General features: G+C 36.5%; 2 protein-coding genes and 2 pseudogenes across 3 annotated transcripts; 1 reads left to right on the top strand and 3 right to left on the bottom strand.

The window, feature by feature from the left end:
• Nucleotides 1–79: 79 nt before the first annotated feature.
• On the bottom strand, nt 80–3,114 carry LOC141829321 (nascent polypeptide-associated complex subunit beta-like). 2 transcript variants are annotated; one of them, XM_074716765.1, is made up of 6 exons: nt 2,986–3,114; nt 1,579–1,646; nt 1,053–1,201; nt 901–957; nt 611–649; nt 80–438 (listed from the first exon to the last, which is right to left on the bottom strand). In XM_074716765.1, the coding sequence occupies exons 2-6, from the start codon at nt 1,644–1,646 to the stop codon at nt 272–274; spliced, it is 480 nt and encodes a 159-aa protein (XP_074572866.1). In that variant the 5' UTR covers nt 2,986–3,114; the 3' UTR covers nt 80–271. The 2 variants fall into 2 exon arrangements, with proteins under 2 accessions (XP_074572866.1, XP_074572867.1); XM_074716766.1 differs by having other exon boundaries at nt 2,958–3,028.
• A 175-nt stretch (nt 3,115–3,289) lies between these two features.
• On the bottom strand, nt 3,290–11,100 carry LOC141829521 (uncharacterized). The gene is made up of 9 exons (XM_074717012.1): nt 10,746–11,100; nt 9,741–10,371; nt 8,949–9,051; nt 8,085–8,138; nt 7,595–7,709; nt 4,909–4,997; nt 4,005–4,066; nt 3,820–3,916; nt 3,290–3,716 (listed from the first exon to the last, which is right to left on the bottom strand). Exons 2-9 carry the CDS (start codon nt 10,070–10,072, stop codon nt 3,666–3,668), a joined length of 903 nt encoding a protein of 300 aa, XP_074573113.1. The 5' UTR covers nt 10,073–10,371; nt 10,746–11,100; the 3' UTR covers nt 3,290–3,665.
• Nucleotides 11,101–16,928: 5,828 nt separating this feature from the next.
• Nucleotides 16,929–18,891, top strand: LOC141828788 (kinase-interacting family protein-like; annotated as a pseudogene).
• An 804-nt stretch (nt 18,892–19,695) lies between these two features.
• On the bottom strand, nt 19,696–23,228 carry LOC141829327 (wall-associated receptor kinase 5-like; annotated as a pseudogene).
• Between the last annotated feature and the right edge of the window lie 969 nt (nt 23,229–24,197).

Below are 24,197 nucleotides of genomic sequence, written 5' to 3'. Positions count from 1 at the left end.
TAGGATGTTTTGTCAAGTACAGATAGCAACAGTGCGACCAGCAATTCCTTATTTTTGTGTTTCAACTTGTTTATCATGGTAAAGTCAAAATACTGGAATGTTATTAATCTCCACGACATTAAGGGTCAAAAAACATGGCTCAGGCTCAGCCAGTGTAGATAAACTGCTATTCACTAACCAAGCAACTGGCTCTGATTACCATCACAAATTGCAATAGACGTAGCAATTAGAACATAGAAAGCAGAGTGCAAACTTGTTGGAAGATCCATGTCTATGAAGCTTGTTTCTCCTCTGCAGCCTGTTCAAATGTCTCTCCAGGCACAAGCTCTGGGACATCATCATCATCATCTTCTCCACCTTTAGCAGCAGGCGCAGCATCAGGTGCTTGTTTCTGGAATTGCTCAGCGAGCTTCCGTAAGTTGTCTAAATTATCAGGACCTGTGTGGCCGAGTGAAGATCAGAAAACGCTGATTGTTTTCATGAAGCATATCGAAAGATTACAAGAGCAAGATTAAGAAGATTATAACTAGTAACCTATATGGTTCTGAAGTACAATTGGTGCATTTCACAGAAGTTAGCAATGGAATCATATTACAATGAGAAGACTTACCTAACTGGTTGATGATTGTAGGGAGCAAGTCCTGAAGTTCTGAAACCAGAAAAATCATAAGGTTACACGTCCAGAAAACTTTCACAAGAGAAATTATGGGAGGACATCATATTGAGCTAAAAAGGTGATGTTTAAACATATTGACAGGTCAAACACATATATAAAGTACTAGCTACTTATTAATAGTCTACTTAATGTTAACAAAATTTCTTCATCTATTTTCCCTTAATTTATGAAATGCAGTCTCCTACTCTTGCAAAATAGCTAATACGAGAAGGAAAAAACAGTACTTTTAGTCTGAGGAGAACCGCTAACCACCCATGTATTGGCTGCAATTGAAGCTTGCACTAAAAACGAAACAAAAGGAATTGAATATCAGAATACAATTTTGTCATAAGATACATGAAATCATTAATTTGCATCAATTTCTATCTTTGTTTACCTTTGGGATTCAGAAACTGAATGACAACATCATCTTTAAAAATGTTGACTTCTTCTATAGCAGGGATAGTATTTACCCCAATTCTTCTCAACGTGCTCTGAAGCTTTTTGTCATCTGTAGTTGGGCTCTTGTGAACTGCCTTCTTCTTTCTAAATTTAGATTCAAGAAGTAAAATAGTTGGTAAAAGCTAGACAAAGAATACTGACCTGTAAGCCAATGAACAAGATAGCCATAAAAAAACAAGGGGGCACTCTAATAACAGAAACATTTCAACACATTTGAGGTTTTAAAGTATTCCTCTGTGGGAGTATTGTCTATGACCAGAATGATATGACATCAGGACCGTACCATACCACACTGGAATGATTCAGCATGCTTAGTATAATGAAAAATATTACAAGGATTATATAAGCTAGAATACAGGAAAGAAATATCACATATTCCAAAGAATGGAACAATGAATCATGATAAACCTATCAAATCCAAAGAAAATGATACTCCAGAATATCAAATATATCTAATGAACCTGCGCATACTGCCTTTTCCACCAGTGCGGACTGCACCAGCCATCTTAATAAGCTTCTCACGATTCATCTGCCAGAATAATAAAGTTTAAAATGCAGTATCCAGTGTTATACTAATTCTTTGATCAGTCAAACCAGGAACAGATGACAAAATGCAACAGATTAGCTTAGTAGAAAGTATATATGTAGCTTCAATAATCTGACAAAGGAGAATATATGTGACTATAAATGGAACTCATTACGAAAATTCACACAAACATATGAACCCAACTTGCTAGATCAATTTAACCAAATAAAAAAACAGTTTGCAGCACGAGCAATTAGATAAATTTGAGTTGAGATGACATAGGAATTACACATCATGTTTTACAAATACCCATTGGTATTAAGATCATTCAAAACTTTAATCAAATCAAAACAAAAATTGAACTTCAGCACTATCAGCAGTGGCTTAAATCAGCATATATCATGAACAGTAGGCCAATAAATGATCACTACTAATACAATCCTGCCAAACTTTATAGATTTGCATCAAAACTCCCAGTAGAAATAAGTACTCAATGAATACAAAAGCATGCACATGCACCTTGCTCTAGGGCATTTAAAAATCTTGAAGGCTTCCTTTAATGTACAAAATGAGAGATTTTCCACAAGATACTGTGGCATATGAATATGCACCTTGCCAAGAGAACAAAAAAAAATATGAAGCATTCTGAATCTAATGAAGGCCAATACCCATCACCAAGAAAGTTGGACAAAACTGAATTGGAAAAAAGCAATCTCAGCCAATCCATATGACAGGCTTTGTTAAGGATCCACCATTATGAATGGCACATGAAAAGCGAATGGATAAAAATCATTAATAAGTTTTTATACTAAAATGATCATTTAAATCCACTCGCTGACCCCAAGTAGTTGGGATTAACACAGCTTGTTGTTGCATGACAAGTGTGAAATTTAAAAGGCAAAATCAAATATCACTCATCGCATCGATATAATCAAATCAAATCCTACCTGGAACAATGATAACAATCCTATAAAGCTCCTAAAACAATTATTCATGACGTGCATACACAAGCAAACAAAAAACAACATTTTAACGGTTTGTCGAGGCTATACATAAAGCCAGCATTAGTGTTCCAAAAATCATATTAACACCATCAACCACGTGTTCCAAAACTATTAACACCATCTTCCCGAGGGGAACATAATTCCTCAAGGACAAATTGCTACGCTTTTGGAAACACATTCTGCAGCCAAATCACTGACCGCAGAAGTAATCGGCAAGAGAGAAAGCCCTAAATCTCAAACAATCTGACAAAAAAAGAAGAGAAGGATCTCGGGAACAATTTAATCCACACGCATCCATCAAATGCCGTACCGAGAGAAAGAGTTGAGGAAGCGCTTACGATCGTAATGGATGCGGCGGCGGCGAGATCGAGATGCCCTTGCAGTGCGGCGCGAAGCTGAGCAGCAGTGAAGAAGGGTTAACGGGGAGGCGACTTGTACGCGGCCGCATCCCCTCCCCTACTTATTACACCGAGGCCCAAAACGGCCCAAACGGTAAGTTACGGCCCAAATTTAATGGGCCGGGCCGGGTATGATCCATTCATCTAGCTTCAGGGCTTCTTGTTCTCTTTATAAATTATTCCTTGATTTTAAATCACTAGAATGATACTGCTGAGGATCGGATATTTAGAAGATTTACAAATTTATATCTCTGAAATGATAAAAGTCTGTCTCTTCCCTTACATATTTCCATGCGACACAGTTTGAAGATCATCCAATCAGACTACATTAAGTTTATTCTTCAACTAAAACGCAGAAAAAAGAATATGATAAAATCCAAAAGAATCACTAGACCTGAAAGCACCTCATTATATAGACACTTGGATTTACAATGGCAACTTAGTAAGAGAACAAGTTGCATTTATATATCATACTGAATGCAAGGCATCGCGCGCGGCTATAGCTCTGAGTAGGATATCCCTTGAAGAACATAGCAGCCATCTGAAGAAGCTTCAATTTAGGATGTGGAAGCCAACTTCAGTTACAGATATTGAATCGCCACCCTCGAAGCGAAAAAGATTTACCAGTATCTCGGCTCTTCCTTTAGAGAAGTATTTGCAGGTAAATGCACCTTGAGAAATAGCATAACAGCCAAGTTTGAGGACGCAATTTATTAAATATATTCATAACCATTCTAGTTTGTGACAATTCCGCATAAGATAACTGCAGTTTACCTGGTTAGCAAGGGGAAGAATAGACTGGAAAAGATGATCATCGATTAACACAGGCAATGAAGGCATCTGACTCATAATGCCTGGGCTGACACTCATGCTGTTTAAAGAGGAAGTTTCCCTTAAAAATATCTACTAAAAAATCAGCCAAAGTTTGCTACTTGGGAAACTTAAAAAGTAGATCATACCTAGTCAAAATGTTGGTTATGTTTTCTCTGGTGCAATAGAATAGGTTGATGTTATCTTGAACCTGAAATGTATCAGAGAAACAAAATGTTTTCAGAAAGTTCATCATTGTCTCCTTTAGAAGTATTTGAAGAGTCCACAAATGATTCTTGGCAAAAAAAGAAAAGTTAATAAAAAGAAGAAAACCATTGGTAAAACATAAGCACACTTAAATGAATCATTTGGGAGTATAACTTAAAGATTATATGTAGACATATGAGATACTTCTATTCATAGTTTTATACTTCTATATTATTTTTGGATACTGTCATTTATTGATCCTCAACACAGTTTTTGCATGGAATTTAGATCTTGGAAAATTATTAACAAGTAGCTACATGGCAGTTTCATTTTCTTTTAAATAGATAATTATTAAAATTGTTTATTCCATGAGAAGTTAGTGGAACAGATAGCCAATTCTGATATGGTGTGCGATAATATTCTATGAATTGTGGAATCATCCTTCCTATGGAGCTAGGACATCTTAGTGAAATTAAAGTTGGAATTTGATAACAATTAGCTCAAGAACTAAAGGAAGTTTATAGGCTATAGGAAGACAATTGTCAACTAATTTTCTTTTGTTTAGTTAACTACAGAAGCTATTTTCCATATCCTTCCCATCTCTCCTTTACATTTCCTCTTCCTTGTATATTCCCTTATCCTCGTCTCTGTTCCTATATTCCTTTGTTACTTATATATTCCCAAACGACAAGAAGGTATGGCACCTTCTTAGTGTAAAAAGGTATTAACTAATACCTCAACTCAATCACAAGGGTTGAACTTGATTGTGAGTGTTCATACAATAATATTAACATAAAACTTGAAGGCAAGAGGGAAAAATGTTAGTAGAGGGTGTATAATATCAACCTTACTCAGTTCAAGGTTTGATCCAATCTGATTAAGAAGCTTAAAATTCTCCATTAGAAGGCGCTGTGTCTCAAAGTTTATTGGAGAGGCTGTTGAAAAACAAAATGTTATTATTGAGAAGGGAAAAGCAAAATGAAAGTGAAAAAGGTAAATAATCAAACAGAAAAAGAACTATCCATAATTATAACTGAATTTTAGAAGAGAACATGCAAAATTGTGTGCTTGCTTGACTATTCTAATTGTTAATGGCAAAACCAGAGCCAGTTTGCAGTGATAAAATATTTTGACATCATAAACATAATAAATAACAAAATAAATAGAAGACTCACATCTCTGAGCATGTTTCTAATGATCAGTGTTTGTTTGAATCCTTTAGTAGATGATAAGTATATAGGATAAATATAACAACTTTTGCTTACAACGAATTAAGAAGCTGTGCATCAACTCATGATGCGAAAAGTATATGGATACAAAGTATGAACACACAACATGATATGAGCCAACAACTGGCCAGCTATTTATAGGAGGTCAGCCAATAGGTAAAGAATAACATGATTTACAAGCTAACACCATTGAATGTTTATCACAGTGCCATCATTTAAAACCCATTATTTTTTTCTAAAAACAAGCAAGATGTACGTTCCGCAACTCAATGAAACTAACACATGCTCCAGTTCAAGACATGGTTGAAACATGCAGGAGGTCAATCTTATAATGGTAATCACCAATCATGGCCTACAAGTGTTGAGGAAGTTCCAACATTCAAGTTTTGCTGCCAACAAGGGCACTTGAGTGAAGATCTCTAATGAACAACGAAAGCCCATAGATTTGGTAAGTGAGGGAAACCCTAGCCCCTAGGTACACGTTTTACTCGTGTCAACCAGCACCACCTCATATCGACACATGGTATGCTGCTCCAGTGGCATGCAGCTCCATGTCAAAACTATCTCATTCCAACCAAACACTTAAACATGACATCAAAACAAGACTTTAAACCTCAGGTTCAGCTACATGTTGATGACTCTATTATCATTCATATAGATTGCAGAATGACTTCGTTGAGGGAAGATTGTAGAATGATTCTAATGCTCTCATGCTTATTCATATCACTCCCTTTCAAGTGATATCACTGAAACTATGATATGCAATTATACATGAATTATGAATTAAGTATTAACCTCTATAAAACCACCTAATACTATTCTATCTTCAACTAAAATCAAATAATTTGAGAAAATAACTATGGTGTTGACCTCCATGCTAACTTTTTCATTTGCTCATCTCATGAAGCTATTTCTTACTTTTGTAGTTGTTAAGGAGCAGGGACCATTCAAAAAGAAGTAACCTGAGTACTACTCCCTCCTTTTACAACTCTGTCTCAGTCTGCTAATTCTGTCATATGGCTGCATCCTGAACCATGCCAACATGTGGATGAGTTGAAGATCTGCCAAAGGGCATACTTTGTTTCATTCAAAAGCCGTGATTATCTGCATTTATTTTCACATTCCTAACTTGCTATGATGTAAAGGTTGTATATAAAATATCTCGATTGTTTAAAAGTACCACTCTACTAATCCTTCTCCAACTTAGAGATCTGTATGGAAGTGTTTTTCTTTCTCCTTTTAAGACATGGAGGTATTGAATTCAGCACAAGCAATCTCCCTTTCCACCTCCAGAGTGTGCCTGCTCATTCTTTGATCATGAGATGGCAAGAAGCAAGACTCTTTGCCACTCATGAGAACAAGGCAAAATTCTTAAAGTAACCAATCAAGGTAGCATTTTTATTAGCCCCGTGTTCCAATAAGTAGTAACACTAAGAAAAAAGGATAGATGCATATTGTCTCGATGATTTAATGTAAGTGTTGCTCTGCTCCAATAATTGAAACCGATATGTGCCTTTTCTTTGTTTGATTTATACTAATGAAAGCATAGCAATAGATAAGAACTTCTGCGTTCTCTAAAACTAAACCATCAAATTTTGAAACTTCGAAGTCACACCATTGTTCAATCTTTGACCTTGATTCTACCACCTGAGCATTTACCAACAAAAATGGAGAAAAGTGATTGCCAGTACAGTGTTTTCCAAAATAACACTTTAGATATATATCCAAAATCAAAAATTGGGAAGGGAAAAGAAAATGCAATGACCCTTAAATTGAGTAAAAAAGGAATAAAGATAAAATGATCTATAAAGAATAAGCATGAAGAATAAGATCCATACAAAAATATATATGTGAAGAAAAAGGAAACTAAGACTCCATGAATCTTAAAACCATAGTAAACTCCACAAACATAGGAATCTTCTGGCACAACCACAGCATTTCACTAGAGCATGGTACGTACATCAAAAGAATCAAACAATCAAAATAAACACATTCCCGTTCCTACAGCTCTCAAACAAAATCTTCATGAAAGAAATGCAAATACATGTAGGGGAATACATTTTCACAGAAATAGTCAAACATAGTAAAAATGAAGAACTTTTGAGAAACATACACTTCAAAATTTGCATTTATTACATTAGAAAGGCACATTGAAAGCACTTTATATGGTGATCACTGAATTTTGCATTTTAATTATTTAAGTTATATAAGATAATTCTATTCTCATTTTCCTTAGTTAAGAATCACAACAAGAGGTTCACTATGGAACAAGATTAAATTATGATAAAAGTGCTTTAAATAACCTTGACAAAGTTGATTATTGCTGGGCACATCATGCACCCTCATTGAAAAGGTGGCCACGCTCTCTGGTTGCAAAGAATGCACAGTGCTCAGTGAGGAAGTATACACAATCTTTTCCTGAAGAAAATTCCCACATCAGATGTGCATCTTAGTAACATATGAGCTACAACATAAGATATAAAACTTCCCATAGTCAAGTATGTTCCCATACAACAAGAAAAGCACCTGATATATAACTTATTTCATTCAACTCATTCTAACCTTTTCTTATAAGTATGATAGACATCAAGAGAACTAAAAAATCTACAAAGGACATGGATGTAATTTTCATATACCAGTAATAAGTGATCCAATAGAAAGAGAATATAGTAGAAAAGAAAAAGAATACCAAATTATTACTATTAAGATTGAACAAATATGGAAACAAATAAATGATATTTGCAACCAACAGTTTAGAAAATTTTATCAGGTAGGAGATTTGCTTTTCTTTACCTTCTTTTCAGCATGGTAATTTTCTAATCTGCGTCGTTTACCACTCTCCTCGTTCTACAATAAAAATCATAATATCAGTTAGAAGTACCTTGTAAAAAGTGCACAAATAACTAAAAAAGATAAAGATTTGCTACATATCGTACTGCTTGAGAAGCATCACAAAACCCAAGTACCTCCCCAGTCATGATTTTATCAAAGAAGAAGAAATAAAATAGAACTGATAATAGGAATGAATTTCAAATTACAATAGTGGTAGACCATTTATTTCATGAATCTTTCAGGAGAATATCTAATTACAATGATTACTAATGCTGACAATGACATTCTCAATGAGTCTGTATTTATAGATTTTCTAAAGTTTCAGCATTTGTATACAAAAAGAAATGAAAGTATAAAGGTTTTCAAACATACTCTTTCCTTAGTCATACTGAATTTTGAGGATGATGAATAACATTGTTTTCAATGATCATGATTTTTCTGAGCCTTTCTGATCTTTCACTGGGAGACCTGCATTACTGTCTCTTAAGAAGGTGTACATTTTTTTTTTCTGGGTTATTGGTTTGACATCCTGTCATGCATGGAAGGCACCCAGCACAAACATTTCAACATTTATGATGCTTGATTGGAAGATTTTCTTTTCACTTGATGGGTTTGCCATATGAACCACAGAAAAGAAATAAATCTCCAAGTTTTTTGAAATAAAAGTGAAACATCTCCTTCTATGAATATATTTAACTACTATGCTATGCCATGAATTGATGTATGTGATGGACTAAGGATGTGAAAGGCTTGCATTCAAAATGTATTGCAACTATGGAGTATATAAAAATGTCAAATTCTATACATGTTTAAGTGAGTACTCACCACCATCAACTGGCACTTCATTGCAACGTCCCTCACTGTCTTCTCAGGCAGCTTAGCTGCTATCTTGATATATTTCATTATATTAATAGGCTCAGCAGCATATCTGAACATTTAACATAAAACAATAATGTCAAGCAAAAACTTAGTGAGAAACAGGCAGCGGGAATAAGAGTAACATGTAAAAGGACTACATTTTCTAGTATGAGAAAGAAAAGACATGTTTCCTTAGGAGCTAAGACATGAACAAGTAATTACAACTATTATGTTTGAGAAGAGAGAAATGTGAGATGCTAAATCAAACACTATTATTGAAATAGATAATTCATCTCCACAATCAAGTTCAATTAAGATATTGAAATACTATGGTTCCACATTTCATCATCCCTCAAGAAACTAAAATCTTTGCAGCATATAAATAAACTACAACAAAAAAGACCAGAATCTATGATACACCTACCAGGGAAAAACAAGAGCATATGTACAATGACAACAAATCAGATGTCACAAATTTTAGGTTGGCTACAAGGACAATGCTTATTTAACCATACAGTATCAATTGCTACTACAAAAGTGAGCAATATGTTTTTTTATATTAGCTATGCATTCAAGAAGTAGGATAAAATTTATTTATATACAATGATGATATAGTAGGGAATAGACTTAATGGCCTAGAAGGATCCATATAGCCCATCCCATTTAGTGGAATAAGACTTGGTTATTGTTGTTGTATATGCATTCAAGAAGTAAAGAAGCAAGAAGAAAGACCAAAACCAACAAGAAAATTCAACTTACTCTGTAAGGCCTTGTCCCAACACATATAACTCTTCCAAAGACCAATGGCTAGTCACCGTTGCACTGTGCTTGACAGGGGGCATGGGATCTAGAATGATGTTTCCTGAAAGATTACCTGGCAGTGGCATCACAGAAGCAGTATGACTTTGAGTGCCAGGGTTGCCAGGCAAGATCATTCCTGCCATAGTGCTAATTTCACCTGAATTATACATTCCCTCTGATACCAACCCTATTGCCACTGGTTGAAACGATACTACATTCTGATTGCTAAGAGATGGCGGAAAGACTCTTCCATTGTGAAAATTCAAGTTATGGTCAGCCTCCATTCTCATCCCAAAAGAAGCTTATTTGTTGAAACAAACAATAGGGCACGAACAAATTGAAGAGCCAGAACCTCCTGAAATCCTCAGAACTGTTATATTTAAGTTGACAATTTATTTGCGATGCTACATCAGTATCGACCACAACTATTTTCCAATCAAAATTAAAGACCAAAACTCTCAGAAGAACTTCGAACAGCCAATATTCCAAATTTCCTTCCTAACAATCTAAGAAAAGCTTGCTTCTGATATCTGAACAGCAGAAATCCAATCACCACTGGAACGACCGAAGAAAAGGTTGCTTCTTCTCCCTATTTGAGAAGAAAAGTAAATATCAAATTAAAATTCGCACCCTAACAATGAGGAAACAAGGTCTTAGCGAAAGCCGACGAAAAGAACGCTCGTTTTTCCGTTCAAACCATCTGATGAAACAATCAAGGATTATCTACCAAAAAAATGTTTTTTTTTCTATGAGCAAAAATGTAACGAGATGGAATGAACACCAAGAAATCCTTCGCAAAAACACTTTTTTTTTGGCGCAAAAACCTTCAGCGTCGGGCAACGATGTTTGCAGATAAAGCGCGTCAACACAAGAAGCGTACCACCCTCTGATTCTGCAAATTCCTTTCTAGTATGGGATTGCAGACAAGACAGAAAGGGGTTCTAAATTAGGATCGAGACTTACTGTATTCAGCAAAGCGGCAGTACAAATCCCAACGCAATCAATCTATTGACGGGTGTAGTTGCCACTTCTGGCGGAATCTTTGGCTGCCCATCCCTCAGTGCTCGCTGCTATCCGGCCTTGCGCTTCTTCGTTCCCTTCCTCTCAAACTTACTTCAACTTTTCCTTTTGCGGTTGCTGGATTTTAATACGCTTCTCCGTTTTTGGTTTGTTATGCTTTTACTCCCACTTTGGCTCGACTTCCTTTTCCATTACCACAGCCACAAAGTGGTTTGGTGCTCATTCCCCGATCCAATTTCTTGATTCCCTTCTCACCACTCTGCATCCGTTGGGACACTGTTGGACCATGATTAGTTCCCAGTGAAGCAACTGCAAACTGTTCAAGGAATTCACGGCGGACAATAATTTGACGAGCTTTTTGCAGTGGAAGAAACTTGGGGTGAAAAAAAAAGGAGCTTTTTACTCGGAGAAAAGATGAAAGGAGGAGAATTAGTAAAAGAAATAGTTTACAGTGATAAAATTTTTAAAATCAACTTTTTTTTAAAAAAAAAAGTGAAATATAGATTATAAATATAACATTTTTTTTGATAAAAATACATTATTATGACAATCTAGCAATTTTGATGAGAATTATTATATCACTATATATATTTTGGCTAAATCTTTTACATAATTATTTTCAATGGTATAAAATGGTATAATTCATTTGTTAAAAAAAATATCATTTGATCATTCAAAAACATTAAATAAACTTTAATAGTTCCGCAAATGTTTATTGAAATTCAAATTTTAACTTAAAAAAAACTATTTAACATATATGACTATCAAATGTTAAATACTCATTTATGATGTCATCCTGACACTCAAATGTTACCTAACATGATAAATCTTAGTTAACCTCAGTCTTATAAAAGTTTCCCACCGACCACCAAAATAAATCGAGAAGTGCACGCAGTACAGTTCTGCCCAATCCTTTAATTGCTATTTGGAAAAAAATTCCTATAAATACATTAACTGGGGATCAAACCGCACACTGGATGACAACTTTTGTCCTACGCGATCCATGCCCCAGAGACTCAAATGTTACCTCAAAAGCTTCCAAAAGGTGGAATCTACTATACAACGGTCTATCAATCTCATGATCATTTGTAAGAAAGTAAATTGAGAAATTATATTTTATTTCAGTAAGTCTGTCCCGTTATAACTAACTCAATTATGTTTCAAAGATAAATTCTATCTCAAAAGCACAATAATAAGACATTGATAATTAATCTCCGCGATCTTTACTGTCCTTGTAAAATCATCCAATATCGAATCAATACTCCGCTATTAAAGATAAACTTATGAAATTTTTGTTCGCCTATGTATACTTTGATCCACGACCGTCCAATTCAAAATTTTTCATTAAATTTAACGTCGAGGCATGTCTAAAATTAAAGAAGATCGAATCGCAGTAGACTACGAGGAACGGTACAGTAATCAATCTCAATCACGTAAGTATGGGCGAAAATAGGAGTGCAGTGGATATGATTGTTTATCGAGTGGGATTCCAATAATTAAATAAATTGATTCGACCAATCAATTTAAAAAATCGAAAGGCCTCCAATCAAAATTGAATTGAATATTAATGGATTTGACGGAACCATTTGTTGTTCGGAGCTTATCTGCACATTGCCTACTGTCAAATCACACTGTCAATTCTCACACGAATTGAACTGGTAGATGCAAAGCTTCACATTTAAGGCAACACTGATTGATCATGGGGGGCAAACTTTGTAAATCATCTGAGTGCGTGTTCTTTTCTTATAAACAAATTAAAATCAAAAAGGAGGCTTTATTTTTTAAAAATAACTACTATAGTGTATAATAATTAATATAATACATTTATAATATTATAATAATTATTTAATAGTTTTTATAATTATGTAGTAATTACTTAAATAGCTTTTAAAATTATTTTAAAATAATTTTGATCAATTTAAAATAATTTTTAATAAAATTTAAATAATTTTAATTAAATTGATAAAAAAATATTTATATATAATAATATTTCAAATTTAAAATTTATTTATAACTATGTAGTAATTACTTAATAGCTTCTAACTATATTATTAGCTTTTTATAATCTTTTTAAAATGATTTTAATTTATTTAAAGTAATTTTGATAAAGTTTATATAATTTTAATAAAATTTATAATGAATATTTTAATATAATAATATTTAAAATTTAAAATTTAGAATTTAGAATTTAACTATAAACTATTTAATAATTTTTATGATTATGTACCAACTACTTAGTAATTTTTAATGAATTATTTTAAAATAATTTTGATTAATTTTAAATATTTTTATTTTAAATATTTTTGATTAAATAATATTTTGATATAATAATATTTTATATATAATAACTTTAATTAAAATAAAATAATTATTTTTCATATTGCATCAATTATTCAATATATAATTACTATTTATTATAATAGCAATAAGAATATTTTAGATATAAAATATTTAATTGGATGTTATTTTGATTTTTTTTAAAGAAAAATGAGTTTTATTTTTAATAATTTAGAATGCCTTTGCCCATTAATTATTCATTGTATGGTCAAATCCTTCATCATTCCTTAAAATGGTAGGGATGGAACGATCCCATCATGCACCATTCGAGCGGCAGATGAAATCTTAAACACACTTTATCCTTTGTTTCCATCATATTATACACCACAAAGAACAGTCACCTGTGCTTTAGAGAAACCAACAGCACGCTCATCATCTTCCACCACCATTGTTGCACTTCTCCAACATGGGAGGACAGCGTCGAGCACGGTACTGGAAAAAGGATCGCTCCACTAGAACTCAGCTGCCACTAATTATTGAGGCCCCTCCATCAGCCGTGGAGAACATTTGTTGCAGCAGTCACTTGCACATTGGAGCATTTTGTCGATCGATTGATTCCCATTCACAGTCACCACCGATCCACCATGCAAATTTTCAGATTCAGTCATCAGCTGCTGCTCATTCACTCGTCGTACGATGAGTAAGTTTCTGGAGTTTTCAAATCAAGAAGGCTTGGAGTTGACTAGCTAACTGTTGCTCCACGATACAGTTGAACAGTTAGTACCTGAACACTGTCTGCTCAGTTGGCGCACGTGTCGATTGCCGCAACTCCCACGGGAGAGTGGTTCACAAGTCAGCGAATTGGCTTCCACATCGACCATCATGCTGTGGTACCTCGAATCTTTGGTCGCCACTATTTCTGCAGCAAGGCCACTTTGAGCGAGAGGTCTTCTGCAATACTTTGCATTGCTAACTTTTTGGCTATGATCTAGAGACTTTTCGTCAGGAATAATAATATATACGACTTCAAAATTTCGTAGATCTCTTTATCCCAAATGGTATCTCTCTCCTGTTTCCCAGACTGAGGATACACAAGGGAAGGGGCTAGCTAGGCAATGGCGTGGCCCAGTTGGGTAGTGCAGGAAGAAAAGCAGAAACACTCGACGTGTATGCATCAGAGCTGGTGTCCACTAGGAGCCAAGCTACATGCTAACTTTAAGCCTGCGCGTTGTTTTGTGCCGAGCTCTACCACCATGCAACGCCCTAGACATGGACGTTGAGTTGAGTGTGGTGGACAGGCAGAACTGGAAAGTTGTGGTGGTGTGGATGACTGAAAGCAATTGAGCCTGGAAGCCATGCTTGAGGTCATTCGACATTAATGGTTGCCAAAAAAGGCCCCATCAAATGAGTGATGATGCTTTGAGCTAGCTCTAGTCTTCCCTTGGATGATGGTGGTGAAAAGCGAACAGTACGGGACACATGGCATGTGCACAGGCTGGGGTCGGCGAGGTCCCCATGCTAGTACTCCACAGGTGTGATGGGACTGTTGGCTCCACGGACGGACTGTTGCTCCACGGACGGAAGTAGCCGATTTGATATTTGAATGATAAATCTCATTTAAAAGATCATTCGATTCGATGTTATAATTTATTTTTATTCTTGATTGAGATCGTAATTTAATGAATTAGTAAGATAAAATAACGGGGACGATAAAAATTGAATATCTTAAAGAGATGGAAGATGTTACTTCGCTAAGAGTTAAGATGGATGTCGAAGTTCAAGATGGAGTTTCGACGTAGTTACTAATACTTAAGTTAGGATAGAAGTTTTGAAAAGATGAACAATTGTTATTATTCGAAGAAAAAAAATTAAATAACCTCTTTATTTTGCATCTTTTTTTTTCTAGAATTTATATAATCACATCTCTACGTATGTGATTGAAGGAGATTAGATTCGGTCATCATTATTTGTTCCTCTATTTATTTTATTACGTAGGAGAATATCTAAGAGGCTAAGCTCTGTCACTCTTATGATTATTTTTTATGTTTGCTCGTGGTATCATACTTAGGAAAATTTATAATAATTGTTAGTGGAGTTCTTTAGGAAATTAAAACTAGAATGTGAAGGAATCATACAATTTGTATCTTTTGGTATCAGGATGATTGAGTTGATAAAGGAGTCGAAAAGATTATATCTTTTGGAGTTAAGGTGATCGAGTCAATGAAGCAATTGAGAAAATTGTGTCCTCTAAAATTGAAGTGACTAAGTCGATGAAGGAGATGTCCTTTGGAGTCAGAGTGACTAAAATGTTTCGAATCTAACTGATGAGATCAAGATTAACTATTAGACCTCCATCGAATCTTGATTATTGACTTACATCTAGATTTGACTGTATGATTTCTTCTTTTTATCATATTAACTTCTCTTCCAGGTAACGTTATCAACTTTTACAAGGTAATGTTATCAACTTTTGCAACAACCTAGGATTATATTGTTTTTAGTAAATATTTTTTAAAAATATTTTATAAATAAATTATTTTTGGATATTTAGGTGTCATGTTAAATTTTGATGAAAAATATTCCAACACAGAGATATAATATTATTTTTTGACCAGTTTGCTTGGTCTCTCAATTTAAATAACTCAATGGGGCACTTAGCATGTTGGGCCTTGTTGGAAACAAGCCGAAAGTCAAGCCCAAATGAGATCCAACCCATTATTCTGAGAGACTTGGTTTTGAAGGATGCCATTGGCACTGTCGCATAAGCGGATTTAACGGTGTAGGCAGGATTTATATATCCTTCTTTCTTTCAAGAATACCGCGATACAACTTACATACTACTTCACGAATATTCGGAAGCACACCACGGCAGTGTCTAGTGTGTGCATCTATGACACATACACAGACGTGAGGATGGACATTGATAACATGAGTTCTGAGCAACTGCTGGCCCTGGGAGAGAGATCGATAGGAACTTGAGAAAATGCTCAAAGAGAAGCAAATACATGGTCGACTCTTGCATCACTGAGACCTCTGGAGACTATGCGACTTGTAGCATTTGCCAGGAAGAATTCGCTGAGGGGGATGAGTTGGGCCGGAGGAGAAGTCCAAGAACTGGTGCTCTCTCTGCAAAGCCTCTGCGTCTCCAAGCTCTTCTAAACCTTTATAGACAGCGTTCCCAAAGAAAATTCAAAATTGAGTGTCAAATTGAAATTTCATTTTTTTTTTTTATTTTTATTTTTAAAATGAAGATCTTCCATAGGACCTGTTTAATACAAGGCCTTGATTACATATTTGTTTCAAAACAGGATTTGCAGGTACCTACTACTGTAGGCACTGGGGCTCAGTGGGCTACGCTGGCCTACTTCTGGCCCTGGCAATTTCCTGAATATAATACCCGCTCCAGTTGTAGACGATCCCCTGCACACCGACGACCCAGGATGCCAGATTGATTCTAAATCAAACCGATGAGAGAGCCACGAACGGATCCGATCAACCAAATTCCGAGTCTCCTGTCCGAAGCGAATCACCGCTCCCGAGTGATGGTTTTTACTATAATATATTTACCAAATGGGCACCTCAAAATAAATAGCCCATCACTTCTGCTCTGCCTCTGCTTCTGCTTCCGTTCCTGCTCATTCAGCTGCCGCTCCCTGAACAGCAAAGAAGAGCGTCTCCGGCGACCAGAAGCCTCATCCATTAAAGAGGTAAACCTTTCTCCCTGCTTATTCTCTATCATTTCCCCCCCTTTTATTTCGATATGCTTTCATCTTGCTCATCCTAAATGCTGCGAAACAGAGTAAGTAAAAAGATAAAACCAGCTAAAAATGTAAGAGCGGCCGCAGGAACATGAGCAGCATTGCTAGTTCTTGACGATCAAAGAGAATGTAGAAGTATGAGTAAACTTAAAGCCATACTAAAGGTTACTGACTGGTTCTTAAATGATTTTATTTAATGCAGCCAGAAAAAACGGAAGATCGTATCACGTTGGCCGATCATTAACAAGCCCAACTTTTTCGTGTGATTCTAATTAATTTCATTAATAATGCACTGAATTACCAACTGCAATGTTTCTTCCTCGCACGATACTGTGGCTTGATGGTCACATGGCCTTGGTTGCTTGCCTGCCGTATTGTCTAGCTCTTGCTCTGTCAGTGAGAATAAGGTGATGCAAACCTCGGGCATCGGAACAAGTTATCTTTTTCGTCTGGAAACCTGCTTGTTTTTTCTTACTGCTTCACTTGTCTGCAACGTACGGCCCATCCCTGGTCACGCTCAATCAAGCTCGCGTTTTGGTTTTGTCACAATGCAGTGAGCAAATCTTGAGCGCCCGCCGCGGATCTTTCTTCCGTCACGAATCTCCGTGCGATGGAGACGACGACGACGAAGACAACGCGCTGTCACGCCTCGTGCCCCGCTTGGCTGCGAGCGGCTCTTGCAGGTGCGCAACCACTGCTTTCCTCAGCCTTTCTCGCTGCTCATCTTTCGGACAAAGTTTGTGTACTTGGTGCTTTCGTATATCTTGGGAAGTGAATTATTGCCGCATATTAACAGGAAAAATTCCAATGAACAGCATATATACAAATTAATGCTACGTATTTCCAACTTTATAGGATACGCTCTATGGATTTTTTTTTTCTGAGCAAAAATCCTTTGCATAGATTCATCTCATTTACCTTTTTTGCTGCCCGCTTCAAAACAAATCAAATCAATTTATGGAATTTGTTCCAAACTAAATGCGGAATTAAAATCTTGTTTTTTAGTAAAAATTCAACGAGAGTGGGTAAATTGGCTACGTGCAGATATAGAGAACAGAGTGCAATCGCTGGCGGTGAACTTGCGGGACGACTCGGAGTCCGACTCGTTCGCGGAGCGGGCCGAGAACTACTACCAGAAGCGGCCTCAGCTGGTGGCTCTTCTCCATGACCTCCACCACCGCTACCTCTACCTTGCCGACCGCTACTCTCTGTCGCTCCTCCATCGGCACCGGCGCCGCGCTTCTTCCGTCTCCGACATCGATGTCGACTCCGACCTCCTGGACTCTGCCTCCGATGCCGAGAGCTCCCTCTCCTTTCAACCACTACCCATTCAGCCGCTCCATGACCCGCCCCCCGCCCTTGGAATCGCCAATGTCGCTTCGGACCTCGACATGATCGTGGCGAAGTTGGTGCTCGCGGCGGTGGAGCGGGACATGCTGGAGGCGGAGGGAGCGGAAGCAGAGCTGCGTCTGGCGGAGTCGTCGCGAAAGATCGAGCTGCAGGGGAGCTTGGTGGAGGTGCTGGAGGCGGAGCGGATGGTGCTGCTGGGCGAGAACGCGCGGCTGGGGTTCCTCGCCGCGGCCGCCGAGGAGAAGGCCCGGGTGATGGGAGCGGAGCTGGGGTACATGCGGCGTCAGGCGGCGGAGCTGGCCAGGGTGTTGGTGAAGCTGCGGGAGGATCACCGGGTGTGCCTGCTGGGACGGAAGATCGAGGGACTTCAGGCACAGATTTACGGGCTGGAGCTGCGGAACCGGGAGTGCTTCGAGGCGATGGCGCGGCGGGAGAAGGAGAAGAGGGAGGCGCAGGCGGAGGCGGTCCTTCTCCGGAAGGAGAACTGCCGGCTGAAGGAGGAGACGGAGGCGGCGCGAGCTAGGCGTCGGTGGAGCTGGTGGGACAGGATACGGAAGTTCGAGTGGGCCCATTCGTCGTGTGCGTTGCACGTGAAGGAAGCAAAAGTGCCAGGAGGCTGCTTCTTGTAGCCCTATTTTCTTACTTTTAACTGGTTGATTAGTTTAGTGACTAGAGATGGTTGTAGATAGTTTATAATGAGCTGGTAGTGCACTCTTATTATCATAAGTATGCTCTAAAGTTAATGCTTTAAAAATTAAACTGAATTGAATCAGCAGATTATCTTCTTGATTTGCAAAGGTGAATGGTAATTCTGGTGGAAGCACTGAAATGGTAGTAATGCCTTTGCCAAGGAAGAGAAATAGAAGCATGGATGAGTGGTAATTCTGGTTTGTTTCGTGAAACTTCAGAGCAATAATTCTCAAGTTGTGATCCTGTTCTAATCATAAACAAAGTAGCTATGTGAATCTAATGGAGCATGTATCTTTCTTGCCATCACTAGGGCTTAAGAATGCAGATTTTCAAGTGAGCAAGGAGTTGCCTTTTGGGCCAGTAGAGCAGGTTAACCCACACTTTCCTAGAACAAACTCATAAGGATTTTTTGCCATAGTTCCTCAGGCACTACCTTCTAAATCTTTTAAACTTGTTCTTATTTTCCACATGAAGGATTATAAAATGTCCTTACAAGCATTCTATTATATATTTGTCTTTGAATCTTTGCTACTTCAAAGATGAAGTTTGATAACTTTAATGATTTGAACTTATTAGGTTGATTAAAACAAGTATCGTATGCCCTTGAAAGTGGTCATCTATACTTGTTCAACAAATATAGGAATTCAATTTAGCTAAATTTATAGACAAGATTGAATGTATATTAGACAACAAATACATCAATGTGATAACTAAGATGCAAATTGTACAAAAGCTTGCATATGCATAAAAAAAGCTTACCTGGGGTAATTTTGTGATCACACAAAGTCCTTCTCTAAGCTATACTTCCTGAAATTTTCTTAATTTGTTAGGTTCGCCAATTCTGAAGAAGAGTGAGATGAAAGAGTGGGTAAAGATTCTATTTCCTCATTGCCTTCTGGAATACAAAGTCTTCTCTTTTTCATTCTTGTCTTTCTCATACCTTGCAATCTATATTCAACTTCCTTCATGGTAGGCCTGTTGGCACCTTTCAAACTAAGACACATTTCAATCAAACTATTTATTTCGAGGAGCTCTTGCTCTGTTCCTTCTTGCAAAATACAATCTTCTACTAGATCAAGGAGCATCTTCTCTCTTGTTGCTTGAAGAAAATACATTGCTAGATTTTGCTGTGAGCCAGTTTTGGTTAAGTAGATGGGTTTCTTTCCAGTTAAAAGCTCAAGAAGAATAACTCCAAAACTATAGACATCACTCTTTTCTGTTAATCGACCAGTTTGATAATACTCCGGATCTAAGTAACCAAAAGTGCCTTGTATGGCAGTGACTATGTGTGTTTGATCAAGAGGAATGAATCTTGATGCTCCAAAGTTTGATACTTTCGCCTTTAAAGTATCATCTAAAAGAATATTTGATGATTTGACATCTCTGTGAAAAATAGATATAGAAGTAGCTGAGTGTAGGTAGGCAAGTGCTCCAGCAGATTCTGTGGCAATCCTAAGACGATCATCCCATGATAATTTTGTTTCACCTTGTAAAACATGAAGATGATTTGAAAGAGTCCCATTAGAGATAAATTCATAAACTAGCAAAGGAACTTCAGTTTCCAAGCAACATCCAAACAGCTTAACTATATTTCGATGATTGATTTGAGAAAGAATAGCAACCTCATTTATGAATTGGTCAATCTCACTCTTTTTAATGGTTTTTGATTTTTTAATGGCAACAATTCTTTGATCTAATAGAATTCCTTTGTAAACAGTTCCATGCCCACCCTTTCCAATTATTAGAGTTTCATCAAAATTATTTGTTGCCTTTTCCATTTCTTCCAAAGAAAATATATTTGTTCTCTCCTCAACACCACGTTCATTTGTGGAGATTAGTTGTTGAAGCAACAAACCATGATTCTTATGGAAGTTCCTTTGTCTTATTTTCTTTTGATTTCTTGCCTTCCATTTCCTACATAGGATGACCAACTTTATGCAGAAGAGCAAAAGGCCTATTCCACTGCTTGTACCGATGAGGAACCCTGCATCATATGCCAATATAAACTTATAAAACTCTACGCCATCAATAATAACTTAGCCTTTTATAATGAATAACCAATATGATTTTTATACTCGATCGGTTTCTTATGATCTATTTTGTCATGAGGTCTTACCTAATAAAAGAATTTTCTTTTTGTTAGGGATGCATGCTCCATGTACAGGATCTTCTGATGTTCCCAGGGGGCATGTGCAATTGAAACTTCCTTCTGTGTTTACGCAAATTCCCTTACAAACATTTGAAGAAGATTTGCATTCATCGATATCTAAAATCCACAAAACTTGTCATTCCTTGTACATGTCTAAGCTATATATTATTAAATTTGCATGATGTAAAAGAATTGTTTTTATATGCAAGAAAATATCCATTATTTATCCATCATAATTCATAATTATTATACCTACAGAGTTGATAATACTAATCAATGACTGTATTGAACAAGCTAAGCTAAGGATCAAAATCAAAATCTTTTTTCAACAATCAAAGTCAAATTCAAATCAAATGCTTGTTTTTGTTGTAAATATTTTTATTTTAGTTGTAGTTATATGGATATTTATTGTTACTTACATTCTTATATAGAAAAGAGAAGATATATTTAATACCTTGGCATCCATTATGAATGTAGGGGTTTCCCTTGTAGCCTTCCATGCATTTGCATCGATAACCCTTGAGTTTTTTTGTGATCCATGTCCAAACAAGAGCTGTGTAGAGCGAAACATGCAAAGGTGCTCTTGTTCTTCATAGCATCGTTGCAACTCTGATAGCCAACTATCCAATTATAGATCCTTTGCCGTTTCAGAGAAGTGATATATTTATTTCTTGATTCACGGTATTCTTCATCAAAAGGTGAGAGCTCCAATTTCCCATCCTCTAATGAAATAGCTTTCACTTCTGAATGGCCATGAAAAAGAAGAGTTGCAGGATGAGAGGACTTGTTGCATGATAGAGCAAACTCTTGGGATCGATAACAATTCTCCTTTAACCCAAATGGAAAAGGCACTGTGATATTTCCACATTTGTCTGGACAATCTTTCGCAGGAAAGCTTGTAAAATTTGTATCTGTTAAAACACAAACAATCATCACATATAGGTACATAAAATATGCCAAGCATAACTAAGGTTATTTGCCAAAATGTCGCTACCAGTGTTTGACATTTGATAGCACACATATATACACATACATTATTCCCATATTTTTTTGAAATCTATAGATCCAAATCTAAAATATAAACTACTGAATCCGAAATTTTTTACTTTTTCCGCCTTTATCATAGCTAAAGATGAATTTGAGTTTTTGAACTAAGTGTTGGACACCACTATTTGAAGCTACCATGGTGAACAAAATCAATAAAAAAAAGATGGAGGTAAGAAGGTAATAATAATCGTCACCTAATCGGCAGCCATCTGGTAAATATGGATTTCCGTAATAACCCAAAGAACATTGACAAATATATCCAATTGTATCATGAAAATAGGTGGAATCTGGAGCAGGGATGTCGTAGCAGTCACTGTTAGAACTGCGGCAAGCATAAGTGGCCAAAGAACTCCTGGCCTCTTTACATGAAGAACGATCGCTGATATGCCAAGAAAGAGAGGCCTCTGCTCTTGTTTTGTTTTCCTTTTTTATAAAACTTTGAAACTCTCCTATGTTAGAGGGACAGTTCCAATATCCATTGCATAAGATGCTTATGATGCTGGACCTACCACTGTTGATCGTATGATTATTCTCATTCTCAGTTGGACGAGATAACTGAAGAATCAATGAAGTCTTGTTAAAGTTCAAGGAGTCCAACGAAATCTTACAGGATCCATTTTGAGTCGTAAATCCATAATCAATTGTTGAAGAGCATGTTGACGGACAAACAGCAACGATGCTGTTGGTAGTGAGATCAACTATCCTGGCAGTAGCACTGCAACCTCCCACATACAAGCTGTTGCCCTCCATACTGGCTGAGATTGAATCATCACCATATGATTGTGCAGAGATAGAGAATGGCAAATTCGTGAGATTGATCAACGTGGTGCTGATGGACTCTGCATCTACGTCCAATATGACATACGGTGATTCAATTTGAATCAGTCCAGATTTCATATCAAAATCCACTACTTGGATAGTGCCATCCCTTAGAAAGAGTCTTGGAGGATTAAAATCATACGAACAAGTAAGATTAAATCCAGCAGCATAAAAACAACCATTACCAATGCCGAAAGGGTACTCAATGCTTATATTACCGCATACTTTAGGACAATTTGAAGGCAAAGTAAAATTCTCATTTGCCTTTCCTGAACTTGTCGAGCCCTTCACTAGGCTCAATGTAATCAGTAGCAGCAATACCTCAGTGAATTCCATTGTCCTACTAATCAAGTATCATTATCAGTATCTAATAAAAGTAATTAGAATTGAAAGATTGATTAGTTATCCAGATATACACAATTGTTTAATTGAAAATCAAACTATTCCAAGAGAAAACATGCTACAAATATTGCATCACTTCCAAGTGTAATGAATATCTAAGAAGTTAGAAAAAACTAAGTTTAACTCACTGCTGCTAATATTTCTGTATAAAAGTAGGTCTCTTGCTCCTCTCCAGCCAATGAATGCAGAGTGAATATTGACAGGTATGTAGTCTCTTCTTATAGAGGCAGAGTTTTGGCCTCCATTACACAGTGGTCGTGAGGCAATTATCATATAATTTTATTCCCAACTAGAACAATAAATTAATCAGCAGTGGACTTTGACTCCAAACAATAACGTGATGAGTACGAACACTAGTGTCCTCACCAAATAAACAATTAATTGTATTTAAGAATGTGATAAGAAATTTCAATCGTACATCCTCATTTTCCACATGATAGGAAGGTGAATACGGGGCCTTAGAGTCCATACAGTACATTTTTGACTCGATCAACGTAGATTTCATATACATGCCTTTGACTTGGTCAACAGAGACCCGAGTCAATTAATTGTATTTAAGAATAAATTTCATAGTCCATCCTGATTTTCCAGAGAAGCCAAAAAAAAAGAAAAAAGAAAAAAAGAATAGTCTTAGTTTTGTGGAGTTGACTGACTTCCAAATTATTAAGTCCATACTTCTACTCGAAACTTCAATTTAATTGGCTTTCAATTTCCATACCTCTATTAGTCAAGTCAACTACATTTAAAGCTGTTGCTTAGAGCAACCATAACGCTAACTTGTTATAACACACTAATTTAATATTTAAAAAATAAAAAAATAAAAAAATATATATGTGGGATGGGCCAGCCCCTGGTTAGGCCACCCCACTGCCACATGAACGCGTTCAAAATATTGAACGCATT

Source organism: Curcuma longa, chromosome 5 (assembly GCF_044706935.1).
Source record: "Curcuma longa cultivar G26 ecotype Majalengka, Jawa Barat chromosome 5, ITB_CL_G26_1.1, whole genome shotgun sequence".
Classification (NCBI taxonomy): domain Eukaryota; kingdom Viridiplantae; phylum Streptophyta; class Magnoliopsida; order Zingiberales; family Zingiberaceae; genus Curcuma; species Curcuma longa.
Note: the sequence above shows the minus strand (reverse complement) of the source record. Positions and strands in the feature narration are given on the sequence as shown.

What these genes read in the sequence shown, in the direction of transcription:
- LOC141829321 (XM_074716765.1), bottom strand. Translation starts at nt 1,646, where the DNA reads ATGAATCGTGAGAAGCTTATTAAGATGGCTGGTGCAGTCCGCACTGGT. An exon ending in CGGTTCTCCTCAGACTAAAA is followed by an intron (nt 650 to 900) that starts GTACTGTTTTTT and finishes TTCTGGTTTCAG; the next exon opens with AACTTCAGGACTTGCTCCCT. An exon ending in TACAATCATCAACCAGTTAG is followed by an intron (nt 439 to 610) that starts GTAAGTCTTCTC and finishes TCGGCCACACAG; the next exon opens with GTCCTGATAATTTAGACAAC.
- LOC141829521 (XM_074717012.1), bottom strand. Translation starts at nt 10,072, where the DNA reads ATGAGAATGGAGGCTGACCATAACTTGAATTTTCACAATGGAAGAGTC. An exon ending in TTGGGACAAGGCCTTACAGA is followed by an intron (nt 9,052 to 9,740) that starts GTAAGTTGAATT and finishes TTAAATGTTCAG; the next exon opens with ATATGCTGCTGAGCCTATTA. An exon ending in ATTACCATGCTGAAAAGAAG is followed by an intron (nt 7,710 to 8,084) that starts GTAAAGAAAAGC and finishes AATTTTCTTCAG; the next exon opens with GAAAAGATTGTGTATACTTC.